The 18,274-nt window shown below is 45.7% G+C and overlaps 1 protein-coding gene and 2 long non-coding RNA genes across 3 annotated transcripts in view; all 3 read right to left on the reverse strand.

Annotated features, from left to right (window-relative positions):
- Nucleotides 1-18,087, reverse strand: part of LOC135932268 (polynucleotide 5'-hydroxyl-kinase NOL9-like) — a 30,135-nt gene extending 12,048 nt beyond the window's left edge. Inside the window, exons 1-15 of the mRNA XM_065469669.1 lie at nt 17,865-18,087; nt 16,650-16,780; nt 16,396-16,531; nt 13,774-13,870; nt 13,478-13,575; nt 12,718-12,885; nt 10,968-11,220; nt 10,181-10,355; nt 9,806-9,996; nt 9,019-9,193; nt 8,644-8,834; nt 7,857-8,031; nt 7,525-7,720; nt 1,672-1,809; nt 1,408-1,541 (exon numbers count right to left, since the gene is read on the reverse strand). Of these exons, the coding sequence (XP_065325741.1) occupies nt 1,408-1,541; nt 1,672-1,809; nt 7,525-7,720; nt 7,857-8,031; nt 8,644-8,834; nt 9,019-9,193; nt 9,806-9,996; nt 10,181-10,355; nt 10,968-11,220; nt 12,718-12,885; nt 13,478-13,575; nt 13,774-13,870; nt 16,396-16,531; nt 16,650-16,780; nt 17,865-18,087 (2,481 nt within the window). The remainder of the gene's footprint in view (nt 1-1,407; nt 1,542-1,671; nt 1,810-7,524; nt 7,721-7,856; nt 8,032-8,643; nt 8,835-9,018; nt 9,194-9,805; nt 9,997-10,180; nt 10,356-10,967; nt 11,221-12,717; nt 12,886-13,477; nt 13,576-13,773; nt 13,871-16,395; nt 16,532-16,649; nt 16,781-17,864) is intronic.
- Nucleotides 2,601-6,165, reverse strand: LOC134618156 (uncharacterized). Its single transcript, XR_010091816.1, has 10 exons — nt 6,056-6,165; nt 5,533-5,707; nt 5,158-5,410; nt 4,894-5,027; nt 4,371-4,545; nt 3,996-4,248; nt 3,732-3,865; nt 3,209-3,383; nt 2,834-3,086; nt 2,601-2,703 (listed from the first exon to the last, which is right to left on the reverse strand). It is a non-coding gene; the product is annotated as an uncharacterized LOC134618156 (long non-coding RNA).
- On the reverse strand, nt 6,539-7,327 carry LOC134618192 (uncharacterized). Its single transcript, XR_010091876.1, has 3 exons — nt 7,218-7,327; nt 6,695-6,869; nt 6,539-6,572 (listed from the first exon to the last, which is right to left on the reverse strand). It is a non-coding gene; the product is annotated as an uncharacterized LOC134618192 (long non-coding RNA).
- Nucleotides 18,088-18,274: the final 187 nt, after the last annotated feature.

The following is an 18,274-nucleotide window of genomic DNA, read 5'->3' on the forward strand; positions in this document are numbered from 1 at the left end:
CACATCTGGAAAGGCAACACCAGTGCTGCAAGGTCCATACAGGTTTTAGAGCAACACATGAGCCCTTTCAGATGGTATCGTTTTAAGGTGGGGGGGCCTGCATGTTCCAACAACACAATGCTTATTAACTGCATCTATTATAACAACATGGCTTTAAAGTAGAACAGTCTGAAGTGACTTTTCAGCAACTGAAAACATTTTTCATAACATGAAAACAAAATGAAAAACATGAAAAACGATCTAACCTGTGTTTTGAGGATACATGAAGGCATTGAAATTGCTCCCAAGAGGAGACAGTTAACTTCACGAAGAACTGACGGATCTACAGGTGTCAGCAGGAAGTACAGACCCCGTGCCATGTCAATACCTCGGAGGACCCCTGGAAGACAGTATCAAGTAAACTACACTGGTATTTCCTGTCAAATGCAGCGATATGAGATGTAGCCAAGAGTCTGGAATAATGTTTTTACACCAGTATATTAATAATGGTGGTGCAGTGGTGTACTTACGCTGTTCCTTGACTCCCAACTCCTTGAAACTCTGCTTGTATACTAATGTGACTGTAGATTCTTGGGGGGCTGTGGCTTTCTGTAAACTCATCCAGAGCGGTCTGGGCGGGTGGGTGAGTCTGAAAGCCATTTGCCGTCCTCAGAAAGTCTGGAGTGAGGGCGGGGCACTGATTGACACCACTGTGACTGAGCTGGACAACATGGGAAACTGGGAAGAAGCGGATCATGTAAACCAGCAGCTGGATTCCAAATCCTGTGAACAGAAACACATTCAGAGACATTTTTTCGCCTTGTAATCAGAAGGTTGCCGAATCGCAACACTTCCCCAGACTTCTCCCACCATAATTCACACAGTTTATAAACCTTGTCCATTACCTCCCTCCTGAGCCTCTCCTCAGAGACCGCTGGGTCCATGCTTGGCGGGATCATTCTGTCACGGTCTGTGTTGGCAGACCGTGGGGGGTGTAGGGAAGGAGGACCCAGGCGCGGCGGTCTGTGTGCGAACAGTGTGTTTATTCGCTCGCTGCTCTTCGGGCCTCCCACGCTCCTCCTGCGGGAAACAATAGCGGCAGCTGTCAGGACACTAAACTGGGTGACTAACTTCATCTCTAATGCTATAGAGGTGCACTTGTGCCTAGAGATGAAACAGCCTGCACATCTGGAAAGGCAACACCAGTGCTGCAAGGTCCATACAGGTTTTAGAGCAACACATGAGCCCTTTCAGATGGTATCGTTTTAAGGTGGGGGGGCCTGCATGTTCCAACAACACAATGCTTATTAACTGCATCTATTATAACAACATGGCTTTAAAGTAGAACAGTCTGAAGTGACTTTTCAGCAACTGAAAACATTTTTCATAACATGAAAACAAAATGAAAAACATGAAAAACGATCTAACCTGTGTTTTGAGGATACATGAAGGCATTGAAATTGCTCCCAAGAGGAGACAGTTAACTTCACGAAGAACTGACGGATCTACAGGTGTCAGCAGGAAGTACAGACCCCGTGCCATGTCAATACCTCGGAGGACCCCTGGAAGACAGTATCAAGTAAACTACACTGGTATTTCCTGTCAAATGCAGCGATATGAGATGTAGCCAAGAGTCTGGAATAATGTTTTTACACCAGTATATTAATAATGGTGGTGCAGTGGTGTACTTACGCTGTTCCTTGACTCCCAACTCCTTGAAACTCTGCTTGTATACTAATGTGACTGTAGATTCTTGGGGGGCTGTGGCTTTCTGTAAACTCATCCAGAGCGGTCTGGGCGGGTGGGTGAGTCTGAAAGCCATTTGCCGTCCTCAGAAAGTCTGGAGTGAGGGCGGGGCACTGATTGACACCACTGTGACTGAGCTGGACAACATGGGAAACTGGGAAGAAGCGGATCATGTAAACCAGCAGCTGGATTCCAAATCCTGTGAACAGAAACACATTCAGAGACATTTTTTCGCCTTGTAATCAGAAGGTTGCCGAATCGCAACACTTCCCCAGACTTCTCCCACCATAATTCACACAGTTTATAAACCTTGTCCATTACCTCCCTCCTGAGCCTCTCCTCAGAGACCGCTGGGTCCATGCTTGGCGGGATCATTCTGTCACGGTCTGTGTTGGCAGACCGTGGGGGGTGTAGGGAAGGAGGACCCAGGCGCGGCGGTCTGTGTGCGAACAGTGTGTTTATTCGCTCGCTGCTCTTCGGGCCTCCCACGCTCCTCCTGCGGGAAACAATAGCGGCAGCTGTCAGGACACTAAACTGGGTGACTAACTTCATCTCTAATGCTATAGAGGTGCACTTGTGCCTAGAGATGAAACAGCCTGCACATCTGGAAAGGCAACACCAGTGCTGCAAGGTCCATACAGGTTTTAGAGCAACACATGAGCCCTTTCAGATGGTATCGTTTTAAGGTGGGGGGGCCTGCATGTTCCAACAACACAATGCTTATTAACTGCATCTATTATAACAACATGGCTTTAAAGTAGAACAGTCTGAAGTGACTTTTCAGCAACTGAAAACATTTTTCATAACATGAAAACAAAATGAAAAACATGAAAAACGATCTAACCTGTGTTTTGAGGATACATGAAGGCATTGAAATTGCTCCCAAGAGGAGACAGTTAACTTCATGAAGAACTGACGGATCTACAGGTGTCAGCAGGAAGTACAGACCCCGTGCCATGTCAATACCTCGGAGGACCCCTGGAAGACAGTATCAAGTAAGCTACGCTGGTGTTTCCTGTCAAATGCAGCGATATGAGATGTAGCCAAGAGTCTGGAATAATGTTTTTACACCAGTATATTAATAATGGTGGTGCAGTGGTGTACTTACGCTGTTCCTTGACTCCCAACTCCTTGAAACTCTGCTTGTATACTAATGTGACTGTAGATTCTTGGGGGGCTGTGGCTTTCTGTAAACTCATCCAGAGCGGTCTGGGCGGGTGGGTGAGTCTGAAAGCCATTTGCCGTCCTCAGAAAGTCTGGAGTGAGGGCGGGGCACTGATTGACACCACTGTGACTGAGCTGGACAACATGGGAAACTGGGAAGAAGCGGATCATGTAAACCAGCAGCTGGATTCCAAATCCTGTGAACAGAAACACATTCAGAGACATTTTTTCGCCTTGTAATCAGAAGGTTGCCGAATCGCAACACTTCCCCAGACTTCTCCCACCATAATTCACACAGTTTATAAACCTTGTCCATTACCTCCCTCCTGAGCCTCTCCTCAGAGACCGCTGGGTCCATGCTTGGCGGGATCATTCTGTCACGGTCTGTGTTGGCAGACCGTGGGGGGTGTAGGGAAGGAGGACCCAGGCGCGGCGGTCTGTGTGCGAACAGTGTGTTTATCCGCTCGCTGCTCTTCGGGCCTCCCACGCTCCTCCTGCGGGAAACAATAGCGGCAGCTGTCAGGACACTAAACTGGGTGACTAACTTCATCTCTAATGCTATAGAGGTGCACTTATGCCTAGAGATGAAACAGCCTGCACATCTGGAAAGGCAACACCAGTGCTGCAAGGTCCATACAGGTTTTAGAGCAACACATGAGCCCTTTCAGATGGTATCGTTTTAAGGTGGGGGGGCCTGCATGTTCCAACAACACAATGCTTATTAACTGCATCTATTATAACAACATGGCTTTAAAGTAGAACAGTCTGAAGTGACTTTTCAGCAACTGAAAACATTTTTCATAACATGAAAACAAAATGAAAAACATGAAAAAGGATCTAACCTGTGTTTTGAGGATACATGAAGGCATTGAAATTGCTCCCAAGAGGAGACAGTTAACTTCACGAAGAACTGACGGATCTACAGGTGTCAGCAGGAAGTACAGACCCCGTGCCATGTCAATACCTCGGAGGACCCCTGGAAGACAGTATCAAGTAAGCTACGCTGGTGTTTCCTGTCAAATGCAGCGATATGAGATGTAGCCAAGAGTCTGGAATAATGTTTTTACACCAGTATATTAATAATGGTGGTGCAGTGGTGTACTTACGCTGTTCCTTGACTCCCAACTCCTTGAAACTCTGCTTGTATACTAATGTGACTGTAGATTCTTGGGGGGCTGTGGCTTTCTGTAAACTCATCCAGAGCGGTCTGGGCGGGTGGGTGAGTCTGAAAGCCATTTGCCGTCCTCAGAAAGTCTGGAGTGAGGGCGGGGCACTGATTGACACCACTGTGACTGAGCTGGACAACATGGGAAACTGGGAAGAAGCGGATCATGTAAACCAGCAGCTGGATTCCAAATCCTGTGAACAGAAACACATTCAGAGACATTTTTTCGCCTTGTAATCAGAAGGTTGCCGAATCGCAACACTTCCCCAGACTTCTCCCACCATAATTCACACAGTTTATAAACCTTGTCCATTACCTCCCTCCTGAGCCTCTCCTCAGAGACCGCTGGGTCCATGCTTGGCGGGATCATTCTGTCACGGTCTGTGTTGGCAGACCGTGGGGGGTGTAGGGAAGGAGGACCCAGGCGCGGCGGTCTGTGTGCGAACGGTGTGTTTATTCGCTCGCTGCTCTTCGGGCCTCCCACGCTCCTCCTGTGGGAAACAATAGCGGCAGCTGTCAGGACACTAAACTGGGTGACTAACTTCATCTCTAATGCTATAGAGGTGCACTTGTGCCTAGAGATGAAACAGCCTGCACATCTGGAAAGGCAACACCAGTGCTGCAAGGTCCATACAGGTTTTAGAGCAACACATGAGCCCTTTCAGATGGTATCGTTTTAAGGTGGGGGGGCCTGCATGTTCCAACAACACAATGCTTATTAACTGCATCTATTATAACAACATGGCTTTAAAGTAGAACAGTCTGAAGTGACTTTTCAGCAACTGAAAACATTTTTCATAACATGAAAACAAAATGAAAAACATGAAAAACGATCTAACCTGTGTTTTGAGGATACATGAAGGCATTGAAATTGCTCCCAAGAGGAGACAGTTAACTTCACGAAGAACTGACGGATCTACAGGTGTCAGCAGGAAGTACAGACCCCGTGCCATGTCAATACCTCGGAGGACCCCTGGAAGACAGTATCAAGTAAACTACGCTGGTATTTCCTGTCAAATGCAGCGATATGAGATGTAGCCAAGAGTCTGGAATAATGTTTTTACACCAGTATATTAATAATGGTGGTGCAGTGGTGTACTTACGCTGTTCCTTGACTCCCAACTCCTTGAAACTCTGCTTGTATACTAATGTGACTGTAGATTCTTGGGGGGCTGTGGCTTTCTGTAAACTCATCCAGAGCGGTCTGGGCGGGTGGGTGAGTCTGAAAGCCATTTGCCGTCCTCAGAAAGTCTGGAGTGAGGGCGGGGCACTGATTGACACCACTGTGACTGAGCTGGACAACATGGGAAACTGGGAAGAAGCGGATCATGTAAACCAGCAGCTGGATTCCAAATCCTGTGAACAGAAACACATTCAGAGACATTTTTTCGCCTTGTAATCAGAAGGTTGCCGAATCGCAACACTTCCCCAGACTTCTCCCACCATAATTCACACAGTTTATAAACCTTGTCCATTACCTCCCTCCTGAGCCTCTCCTCAGAGACCGCTGGGTCCATGCTTGGCGGGATCATTCTGTCACGGTCTGTGTTGGCAGACCGTGGGGGGTGTAGGGAAGGAGGACCCAGGCGCGGCGGTCTGTGTGCGAACAGTGTGTTTATCCGCTCGCTGCTCTTCGGGCCTCCCACGCTCCTCCTGCGGGAAACAATAGCGGCAGCTGTCAGGACACTAAACTGGGTGACTAACTTCATCTCTAATGCTATAGAGGTGCACTTATGCCTAGAGATGAAACAGCCTGCACATCTGGAAAGGCAACACCAGTGCTGCAAGGTCCATACAGGTTTTAGAGCAACACATGAGCCCTTTCAGATGGTATCGTTTTAAGGTGGGGGGGCCTGCATGTTCCAACAACACAATGCTTATTAACTGCATCTATTATAACAACATGGCTTTAAAGTAGAACAGTCTGAAGTGACTTTTCAGCAACTGAAAACATTTTTCATAACATGAAAACAAAATGAAAAACATGAAAAAGGATCTAACCTGTGTTTTGAGGATACATGAAGGCATTGAAATTGCTCCCAAGAGGAGACAGTTAACTTCACGAAGAACTGACGGATCTACAGGTGTCAGCAGGAAGTACAGACCCCGTGCCATGTCAATACCTCGGAGGACCCCTGGAAGACAGTATCAAGTAAGCTACGCTGGTGTTTCCTGTCAAATGCAGCGATATGAGATGTAGCCAAGAGTCTGGAATAATGTTTTTACACCAGTATATTAATAATGGTGGTGCAGTGGTGTACTTACGCTGTTCCTTGACTCCCAACTCCTTGAAACTCTGCTTGTATACTAATGTGACTGTAGATTCTTGGGGGGCTGTGGCTTTCTGTAAACTCATCCAGAGCGGTCTGGGCGGGTGGGTGAGTCTGAAAGCCATTTGCCGTCCTCAGAAAGTCTGGAGTGAGGGCGGGGCACTGATTGACACCACTGTGACTGAGCTGGACAACATGGGAAACTGGGAAGAAGTGGATCATGTAAACCAGCAGCTGGATTCCAAATCCTGTGAACAGAAACACATTCAGAGACATTTTTTCGTCTTGTAATCAGAAGGTTGCCGAATCGCAACACTTCCCCAGACTTCTCCCACCATAATTCACACAGTTTATAAACCTTGTCCATTACCTCCCTCCTGAGCCTCTCCTCAGAGACCGCTGGGTCCATGCTTGGCGGGATCATTCTGTCACGGTCTGTGTTGGCAGACCGTGGGGGGTGTAGGGAAGGAGGACCCAGGCGCGGCGGTCTGTGTGCGAACGGTGTGTTTATTCGCTCGCTGCTCTTCGGGCCTCCCACGCTCCTCCTGCGGGAAACAATAGCGGCAGCTGTCAGGACACTAAACTGGGTGACTAACTTCATCTCTAATGCTATAGAGGTGCACTTGTGCCTAGAGATGAAACAGCCTGCACATCTGGAAAGGCAACACCAGTGCTGCAAGGTCCATACAGGTTTTAGAGCAACACATGAGCCCTTTCAGATGGTATCGTTTTAAGGTGGGGGGGCCTGCATGTTCCAACAACACAATGCTTATTAACTGCATCTATTATAACAACATGGCTTTAAAGTAGAACAGTCTGAAGTGACTTTTCAGCAACTGAAAACATTTTTCATAACATGAAAACAAAATGAAAAACATGAAAAACGATCTAACCTGTGTTTTGAGGATACATGAAGGCATTGAAATTGCTCCCAAGAGGAGACAGTTAACTTCACGAAGAACTGACGGATCTACAGGTGTCAGCAGGAAGTACAGACCCCGTGCCATGTCAATACCTCGGAGGACCCCTGGAAGACAGTATCAAGTAAACTACGCTGGTATTTCCTGTCAAATGCAGCGATATGAGATGTAGCCAAGAGTCTGGAATAATGTTTTTACACCAGTATATTAATAATGGTGGTGCAGTGGTGTACTTACGCTGTTCCTTGACTCCCAACTCCTTGAAACTCTGCTTGTATACTAATGTGACTGTAGATTCTTGGGGGGCTGTGGCTTTCTGTAAACTCATCCAGAGCGGTCTGGGCGGGTGGGTGAGTCTGAAAGCCATTTGCCGTCCTCAGAAAGTCTGGAGTGAGGGCGGGGCACTGATTGACACCACTGTGACTGAGCTGGACAACATGGGAAACTGGGAAGAAGCGGATCATGTAAACCAGCAGCTGGATTCCAAATCCTGTGAACAGAAACACATTCAGAGACATTTTTTCGCCTTGTAATCAGAAGGTTGCCGAATCGCAACACTTCCCCAGACTTCTCCCACCATAATTCACACAGTTTATAAACCTTGTCCATTACCTCCCTCCTGAGCCTCTCCTCAGAGACCGCTGGGTCCATGCTTGGCGGGATCATTCTGTCACGGTCTGTGTTGGCAGACCGTGGGGGGTGTAGGGAAGGAGGACCCAGGCGCGGCGGTCTGTGTGCGAACAGTGTGTTTATTCGCTCGCTGCTCTTCGGGCCTCCCACGCTCCTCCTGCGGGAAACAATAGCGGCAGCTGTCAGGACACTAAACTGGGTGACTAACTTCATCTCTAATGCTATAGAGGTGCACTTGTGCCTAGAGATGAAACAGCCTGCACATCTGGAAAGGCAACACCAGTGCTGCAAGGTCCATACAGGTTTTAGAGCAACACATGAGCCCTTTCAGATGGTATCGTTTTAAGGTGGGGGGGCCTGCATGTTCCAACAACACAATGCTTATTAACTGCATCTATTATAACAACATGGCTTTAAAGTAGAACAGTCTGAAGTGACTTTTCAGCAACTGAAAACATTTTTCATAACATGAAAACAAAATGAAAAACATGAAAAACGATCTAACCTGTGTTTTGAGGATACATGAAGGCATTGAAATTGCTCCCAAGAGGAGACAGTTAACTTCACGAAGAACTGACGGATCTACAGGTGTCAGCAGGAAGTACAGACCCCGTGCCATGTCAATACCTCGGAGGACCCCTGGAAGACAGTATCAAGTAAGCTACGCTGGTGTTTCCTGTCAAATGCAGCGATATGAGATGTAGCCAAGAGTCTGGAATAATGTTTTTACACCAGTATATTAATAATGGTGGTGCAGTGGTGTACTTACGCTGTTCCTTGACTCCCAACTCCTTGAAACTCTGCTTGTATACTAATGTGACTGTAGATTCTTGGGGGGCTGTGGCTTTCTGTAAACTCATCCAGAGCGGTCTGGGCGGGTGGGTGAGTCTGAAAGCCATTTGCCGTCCTCAGAAAGTCTGGAGTGAGGGCGGGGCACTGATTGACACCACTGTGACTGAGCTGGACAACATGGGAAACTGGGAAGAAGCGGATCATGTAAACCAGCAGCTGGATTCCAAATCCTGTGAACAGAAACACATTCAGAGACATTTTTTCGCCTTGTAATCAGAAGGTTGCCGAATCGCAACACTTCCCCAGACTTCTCCCACCATAATTCACACAGTTTATAAACCTTGTCCATTACCTCCCTCCTGAGCCTCTCCTCAGAGACCGCTGGGTCCATGCTTGGCGGGATCATTCTGTCACGGTCTGTGTTGGCAGACCGTGGGGGGTGTAGGGAAGGAGGACCCAGGCGCGGCGGTCTGTGTGCGAACGGTGTGTTTATTCGCTCGCTGCTCTTCGGGCCTCCCACGCTCCTCCTGCGGGAAACAATAGCGGCAGCTGTCAGGACACTAAACTGGGTGACTAACTTCATCTCTAATGCTATAGAGGTGCACTTGTGCCTAGAGATGAAACAGCCTGCACATCTGGAAAGGCAACACCAGTGCTGCAAGGTCCATACAGGTTTTAGAGCAACACATGAGCCCTTTCAGATGGTATCGTTTTAAGGTGGGGGGGCCTGCATGTTCCAACAACACAATGCTTATTAACTGCATCTATTATAACAACATGGCTTTAAAGTAGAACAGTCTGAAGTGACTTTTCAGCAACTGAAAACATTTTTCATAACATGAAAACAAAATGAAAAACATGAAAAACGATCTAACCTGTGTTTTGAGGATACATGAAGGCATTGAAATTGCTCCCAAGAGGAGACAGTTAACTTCACGAAGAACTGACGGATCTACAGGTGTCAGCAGGAAGTACAGACCCCGTGCCATGTCAATACCTCGGAGGACCCCTGGAAGACAGTATCAAGTAAGCTACGCTGGTGTTTCCTGTCAAATGCAGCGATATGAGATGTAGCCAAGAGTCTGGAATAATGTTTTTACACCAGTATATTAATAATGGTGGTGCAGTGGTGTACTTACGCTGTTCCTTGACTCCCAACTCCTTGAAACTCTGCTTGTATACTAATGTGACTGTAGATTCTTGGGGGGCTGTGGCTTTCTGTAAACTCATCCAGAGCAGTCTGGGCGGGTGGGTGAGTCTGAAAGCCATTTGCCGTCCTCAGAAAGTCTGGAGTGAGGGCGGGGCACTGATTGACACCACTGTGACTGAGCTGGACAACATGGGAAACTGGGAAGAAGCGGATCATGTAAACCAGCAGCTGGATTCCAAATCCTGTGAACAGAAACACATTCAGAGACATTTTTTCGCCTTGTAATCAGAAGGTTGCCGAATCGCAACACTTCCCCAGACTTCTCCCACCATAATTCACACAGTTTATAAACCTTGTCCATTACCTCCCTCCTGAGCCTCTCCTCAGAGACCGCTGGGTCCATGCTTGGCGGGATCATTCTGTCACGGTCTGTGTTGGCAGACCGTGGGGGGTGTAGGGAAGGAGGACCCAGGCGCGGCGGTCTGTGTGCGAACGGTGTGTTTATTCGCTCGCTGCTCTTCGGGCCTCCCACGCTCCTCCTGCGGGAAACAATAGCGGCAGCTGTCAGGACACTAAACTGGGTGACTAACTTCATCTCTAATGCTATAGAGGTGCACTTGTGCCTAGAGATGAAACAGCCTGCACATCTGGAAAGGCAACACCAGTGCTGCAAGGTCCATACAGGTTTTAGAGCAACACATGAGCCCTTTCAGATGGTATCGTTTTAAGGTGGGGGGGCCTGCATGTTCCAACAACACAATGCTTATTAACTGCATCTATTATAACAACATGGCTTTAAAGTAGAACAGTCTGAAGTGACTTTTCAGCAACTGAAAACATTTTTCATAACATGAAAACAAAATGAAAAACATGAAAAACGATCTAACCTGTGTTTTGAGGATACATGAAGGCATTGAAATTGCTCCCAAGAGGAGACAGTTAACTTCACGAAGAACTGACGGATCTACAGGTGTCAGCAGGAAGTACAGACCCCGTGCCATGTCAATACCTCGGAGGACCCCTGGAAGACAGTATCAAGTAAGCTACGCTGGTGTTTCCTGTCAAATGCAGCGATATGAGATGTAGCCAAGAGTCTGGAATAATGTTTTTACACCAGTATATTAATAATGGTGGTGCAGTGGTGTACTTACGCTGTTCCTTGACTCCCAACTCCTTGAAACTCTGCTTGTATACTAATGTGACTGTAGATTCTTGGGGGGCTGTGGCTTTCTGTAAACTCATCCAGAGCGGTCTGGGCGGGTGGGTGAGTCTGAAAGCCATTTGCCGTCCTCAGAAAGTCTGGAGTGAGGGCGGGGCACTGATTGACACCACTGTGACTGAGCTGGACAACATGGGAAACTGGGAAGAAGCGGATCATGTAAACCAGCAGCTGGATTCCAAATCCTGTGAACAGAAACACATTCAGAGACATTTTTTCGCCTTGTAATCAGAAGGTTGCCGAATCGCAACACTTCCCCAGACTTCTCCCACCATAATTCACACAGTTTATAAACCTTGTCCATTACCTCCCTCCTGAGCCTCTCCTCAGAGACCGCTGGGTCCATGCTTGGCGGGATCATTCTGTCACGGTCTGTGTTGGCAGACCGTGGGGGGTGTAGGGAAGGAGGACCCAGGCGCGGCGGTCTGTGTGCGAACAGTGTGTTTATTCGCTCGCTGCTCTTCGGGCCTCCCACGCTCCTCCTGCGGGAAACAATAGCGGCAGCTGTCAGGACACTAAACTGGGTGACTAACTTCATCTCTAATGCTATAGAGGTGCACTTGTGCCTAGAGATGAAACAGCCTGCACATCTGGAAAGGCAACACCAGTGCTGCAAGGTCCATACAGGTTTTAGAGCAACACATGAGCCCTTTCAGATGGTATCGTTTTAAGGTGGGGGGGCCTGCATGTTCCAACAACACAATGCTTATTAACTGCATCTATTATAACAACATGGCTTTAAAGTAGAACAGTCTGAAGTGACTTTTCAGCAACTGAAAACATTTTTCATAACATGAAAACAAAATGAAAAACATGAAAAACGATCTAACCTGTGTTTTGAGGATACATGAAGGCATTGAAATTGCTCCCAAGAGGAGACAGTTAACTTCACGAAGAACTGACGGATCTACAGGTGTCAGCAGGAAGTACAGACCCCGTGCCATGTCAATACCTCGGAGGACCCCTGGAAGACAGTATCAAGTAAGCTACGCTGGTGTTTCCTGTCAAATGCAGCGATATGAGATGTAGCCAAGAGTCTGGAATAATGTTTTTACACCAGTATATTAATAATGGTGGTGCAGTGGTGTACTTACGCTGTTCCTTGACTCCCAACTCCTTGAAACTCTGCTTGTATACTAATGTGACTGTAGATTCTTGGGGGGCTGTGGCTTTCTGTAAACTCATCCAGAGCAGTCTGGGCGGGTGGGTGAGTCTGAAAGCCATTTGCCGTCCTCAGAAAGTCTGGAGTGAGGGCGGGGCACTGATTGACACCACTGCGACTGAGCTGGACAACATGGGAAACTGGGAAGAAGCGGATCATGTAAACCAGCAGCTGGATTCCATATCCTGTGAACAGAAACACATTCAGAGACATTTTTCCACCTTGTAATCGGAAGGTTGCCGGTTCGAGCCCCGGCTTGGACAGCCTCGGTCGTTGTGTCCTTGGGCAAGACACTTCACCCGTTGCCTACTGGTGGTGGTCAGGGGGCCCGGTGGTGCCAGTGTCCGGCAGCCTCGCCTCTGTCAGTGCGCCCCAGGGTGGCTGTGGCTTCAACGTAGCTTGAATGGGTGGATGACTCGATATGTAAAGCGCTTTGGGGTCCTTAGGGACTAGTAAAGCGCTATACAAATACAGGCCATTTACCATTTCACTGATGTCACAGAAGGCAGCTCACACTGACCTTTGACCCAGCCCATGGTGTTGATAATAATCGGAGCCTCTCTGGTCTGGGATCTTCTGCACCATAAGGACTTAAGAGATTCCACATATTGATCCAGGTCTGAGTCGCATGATGACTGACCGTAGTAGATCATGTGGTCTGGAGTCTGCTGATGTGTGAAAGGAGGACCTGCAAAGCAGATCATTATAAGTCTTTTAACCCACTCTTACTAATCAAGCAGGAGTCAGAAATGAAGAAAACACTATAGAGCCTGGTTCTGCTGGAGGTTTCCTGTTAAAAGGGAGTTTTTCCTTCCCATTGTCGCCAAAGTGCCTGCTCATAGGGGATCATATGATTGTTGGGTTTTTCACTGTATGTATTATTGTAGGGTCTACCTCACAATATAAAGCACCTTGAGGCAAATGTTGATTTGGCACTGTATAAATAAAACTGAATTGAATTGAACTATAGAGGCATAATTCCACACAAAACCCACCATAAAATAACAATTTTGACATTGCATTTTGAATCACACATGATTCTCACATGTTACATAGGTTTAAAAGAAGCTGAAAGGCTAAGACTTTTACTCCTAGACACAGGTGGACTGGCTGTGTCAGTTTCCAATCTTTAATCTAAGGTAACCAAGGAATGGCTCTTCCAACACATTGTTGTTAATAATTTAGCCCCAGTTGTAAAGATGTGAACGCGCTATGTTTAATATAGTATTTTAAATTAAAAAAACATGTTTTTTGAACATATAATGAGGATTGAAACATACCTAAAAGGGGTTCTCTGACAGTGAGGAGAGACAGGCAACCAGCAGGGGTGAATTCTGTCTGACCGAGGTCACCTTCCAAATATTCGACACTAGCAGTGCTGAAGGAAAACAAAACATATCGTTATTCTCCACTTTAAATGACCCACAGAGATGTTTGTAGGCTGTAAAGACCCTTGTGTAAATGTGAACCAAAGCAAACCAAACATTACAATAAAGAGGATAGAGAGAGGACCAGAGCAGGACCAATGACATAGTGAACAGGACATTATAAAACCTGTAGTTAGTGAGAAACTTACTAATTCAGCAAGGTGTTAATGAGCACGCGGATAAATGTTGACTTTCCAACATTCTTGGTCCCGCACACCAGGATAACAGGACAGCCATCTATGTCTCCTGTCAGTGAAAAACATGTCAAGTTTTCATGAAAGCAACCAAAGTGAGCATTTTGTTTTGGTATGTTCTTATCACATAAACGTCTGTGGTTCGATTCAGTTACAGAACAATTCTGCAGCACTCCTACTAAGAGTGAAGAGCAAAACTTACACTGACTATTATATTCTGTTTTTCTACTGATCACTGTTAAACCAACACAATAACTGTGACTGGTAATTCTCAGCAACTGACCAATTTACGGTTAAAGCCCTCAAGAGTGTGAAACACTTCCTACTGAAGTCAGTTAAGTTACATTTGGTATCTGTTAATCAGAATCAGAATACTTTATTGATCCCTAGGGGAAATTATTTTTTTGTTACAGTGCTCCATAATAAACAGACATTAACAAGACAGACAATACACTAACTAAGAATAGTACAATATATACAGGCATATATATACATAAGTCGTTTATTAATAAATAGCTAAAAAAGAAAAAGAAAAAAGAAACGTGTGTGTTAAGTGGATGAGTTATAGAGGGAGATGGCCACAGGCAGGAAGGATTTCCTGTGTCGTTCAGTGGTGTTTTTCGGTACTCTAAGTCTCTCACTGAACGCGCTCCTGTGACTGGCCAGCATGTCATGGAGTGGGTGGGAGGTGTTATCCAACATTGCCTTTATCTTGGACAACATCCGCCTCTCCGACACCACCTTGAGGGAGTCCAGCTCCATTCCCACAACACTACTGGCCTTACGGATCAGTTTATCGAGTCTGTTGGCATATGCGACCCTCAGCCTGCTCCCCCAGCATGCAACAGCATAGAGGATCGCACTGGCCACAACAGACTCATAGAAAATCCTCAGCATTTTCTGGCAGATGTTGAAGGACCTGAGTCGCCTCAAAAAATAGAGACGACTCTGGCCCTTTCTGTAAAGTGCTGTGGTGTTTTTAGCCCAGTTCAGTTTATTGTCAATGTGGACTCGAAGGTATTTATAGTCCTCCACAATGTCAACACTGACCCCCTGGATTGAAACAGGGGTCAAGTGTTTCCTGGTCTTCTTGAAGTCCACTATTAATTCCTTGGTCTTTGCCACGTTGAGCTGCAGATGATTCTGCTCACACCACGTGACAAAGGAGTCGATCACAGCCCGGTACTCTGTCTCATCTTTCCTGCTGATGCATCCAACCACCGTGGAGTCATCAGAAAACTTCTGAAGATGGCAGGTCTCTGTGCAGTGGCTGAAGTGTGTGGTGTAGAGGGTGAAGAGGAAGGGGGAGAGGACAGTCCCCTGTGGTGCCCCTGTGTTGCTGATCACCTTGTCAGACACACACTGTGGGAGACGTACATATTGTGGTCTTCCTGTCAGGTAATCAACAATCCAGGACACCAGAGAAGCATCCACCTGCATCGCTGTTAACTTATCACCCAGGAGGGTCGGCCTGATGGTGTTGAAAGCACTGGAAAAGTCAAAAAACATGACCCTCACAGTGCTCGCCGGCTGGTCCAGATGGGTGTAGACACGATTGAGCAGGTAGATGATGGCGTCCTCTGTTCCGAGACGAGGCTGATAGGCAAATTGAAGGGGATCCAGATGTGGTCTGACAATGGGTCGCAGCTGGTCCAGGATGAGCCTTTCCAGGGTCTTCATGATGTGGGAGGTCAGTGCCATGGGCCTGTAATCCTGGGGGCCACTGGGACGTGGCGTCTTTGTAATAGGGACGAGGCATGATGTCTTCCACATCACTGGGACCCTCTGCAGACTCAAACTCAGCATAAACAGTTTATAAAAGACTCCACACAGCTGGGGGGCACAGGCCTTGAGGACGCAGGGACTCACTCCATCTGGTCCAGCAGACTTGCCTGAGTGAAGTCTCCTCATTTGCATCTCCACTAAGTTCTTCTATGAACCCTTTTAGGAACATTGATAACTAAACCTCCTTGTTTTGAACTAGTAAATGGAGCGGCTCTTACGCTTTGCACAACATCACCCAGTCCCACAGGCACTTTCTTCTACACTGTTTCTAAGTGTTTCCTATTGAACATTCACACACATTCATACTCTGATGGATGCATCAGAGAGAAACATGGGGTTAGTATCTTGCCCAAGGATACTTGGTTAGTAAGTGATCTGCTTTACTACCTGAGCTACAGCCACCCCAAAACATGACAGAAAAAATATTCATCCAGAATTAAAACTCTTTAGAAGAGCTAACATGATACTTTATGAATTAAATACTCAAACAAAAAACAAAATAAAGCAAAAAGCACAACAGAGGGCCACTTAAGGACCAAACGAGTCTCTAAACCTGTGCTAAATATTTAATATGTACTTTTCTTAATGGAAAGCAATAATTTCGTTCTCATTTTTTATTTTACTTAATTTTAAATAATAAAACCCAAAGAATTTTAAATGATTATGATACAATGAACTTTATTCAGTACTGTTCTGTGTGTGTGTGTGTAAGGGTTACATAAAGGGTATAAATTTAGCCTTGTAGCATAAAAGTGACTCGTGTATAATTTGGCACATCTAAAAGTGGGTTACCTTTGCACACACTGACTACTGTGTTAAGAGCATGTCTGTAGCTCTTCGACATTTGCAGCCCTTTAATGTTGCTGTCGAGAGGAATCATACCCAAACCATTGAGTGGAGTGTCAAGAACAGCTGACATGAGTTCAGTCTGCAAACAAGCAAGAGAAGCTTTCAGATCATACTTAACATTAATCTGCATGTAAATTATGTTGAAATTTGTCTGCTTTGCTGATTATATCCAAGTGTGAACATATCTGCCACCTTACCATGGGGAGGTTGAACAAATCGCTGAGATCTGGAAAACTGGAAAGAAACCGTGTCATAGGTGTCTCGATGGGTTCCAGCAGGATGATGGATGAATTTGTCGTTATGCTTTTTAACAGCTTCTTTCGTGATGCTGCAAAATGCATATTCATAGCAATTTAAAGCCAGAAAAAACACATTCTAATACTATATATTCAGTATTTTACTGATATAGCTATATCAGTCTCTGTGTTTTATGATACATATCTCTTTATTAAAACTTCCTTTCAAAGAAAATAATGTAGAAAAAGATGCTCAGATTAATTCAGATTCATCACAGTTTCTGTTTAAAATCATATGTGTACATGTCACAATTGTTACAATTTATTTACAGTGTAGTCGGCATGTTTTTATACACCACTTTGCATTTAATCATTAGTTATTATTAATCTATGGCTCTCTCCCATAGCATGTCTTTTATACGTCTTCTTCCCCTGTTAACCAACCGGTCATGGCAGATGGCTGCCCCTCGCTGAGCCTGATTCTGCCTGTTTCTTCTTCTTTTCCTTCCCAGAGTTTTCCTTTCCACCGTCACCAAGTGCTTGCTCATAGGGAGGGTTATCTGCTTGTTAAGGATTTCTCTCTTTTATTGTAGGGGCTTTACCTTGCAATATAAAGGGCCTTGAGTTGACTGTTGTTGTGTTATGGTGTTATATAAGTAAAAATAAAGTGATGTTTTATTAATGCAGCCTTGAGTTGTATATTACCAACACTACTAAAGGAAGCTCTGCTATAACAGCTGCACATGCATTATACCTGCTGTCTCATATTTATGACTCAAACATTAAGCACTCAAAGAGTAAACATCCTCTTTTAGTGTGAGTGTGCACAGAAACTGAAGCAGAAAGCCTGGGCTAACAGAGAAAGTTGATGACCACTTTTTTTTTTAGAAATGCTTCACAGGACACCCTTTAGCTCATCTTCTATTGTTTACATTTCACTTAAGACAGTGATAAACATGCATTGCAGTGCAACAGGTGGGGTAAAGAAATTATAATTATTATATAATTATAAGCTTAAGAAATCCAGTATTCGCAAAGAGAAATAAGGTCCAGCTAAGTATTTTTGCCTATATGATATGAATTCTAACCAATCAGACTTCCTAGAGATATATTTTAACTGGAAAAACCAATACAAATGCCTAACTTCAAACATAAAAGAAAAAGTGTGCTGCTCACCTTGTGGGAGATACCTTTGGAGGATGTGCGATGCCTCATTTCTACTTTCCAACGCTCTGATGCTTTCTAATCCTCTAATACTCAGTGGACAATGTGACGCTGGGGAGAATAGCGAATATGACTGCTGACCCTCTTCGATGGTAAATCCCATAACTTCTATACATCCATAAAGACAGGTCAGAAGGCACTTTCCGCGGAAACACAGCGTCTGCAGGTAAGACATTTTAAATCACGGAACTTAATTGACATCAGATTAAACATCTACATGTCCAACTAAAAATCAACTGATGCATACCTGATCGTGTTACCAGCCATCCTCCTGGTCCTCAGTGTTAATGCCCACTTAACTGGGTCCTTCAGTGGAAAGGCTCAAGCAGATGAAGCCTAATATAACAAGATGAGACTGACAA

The sequence above is a fragment of the Pelmatolapia mariae genome, linkage group LG20 (assembly GCF_036321145.2).
Source record: "Pelmatolapia mariae isolate MD_Pm_ZW linkage group LG20, Pm_UMD_F_2, whole genome shotgun sequence".
Taxonomy (NCBI): Eukaryota; Metazoa; Chordata; class Actinopteri; order Cichliformes; family Cichlidae; genus Pelmatolapia; species Pelmatolapia mariae.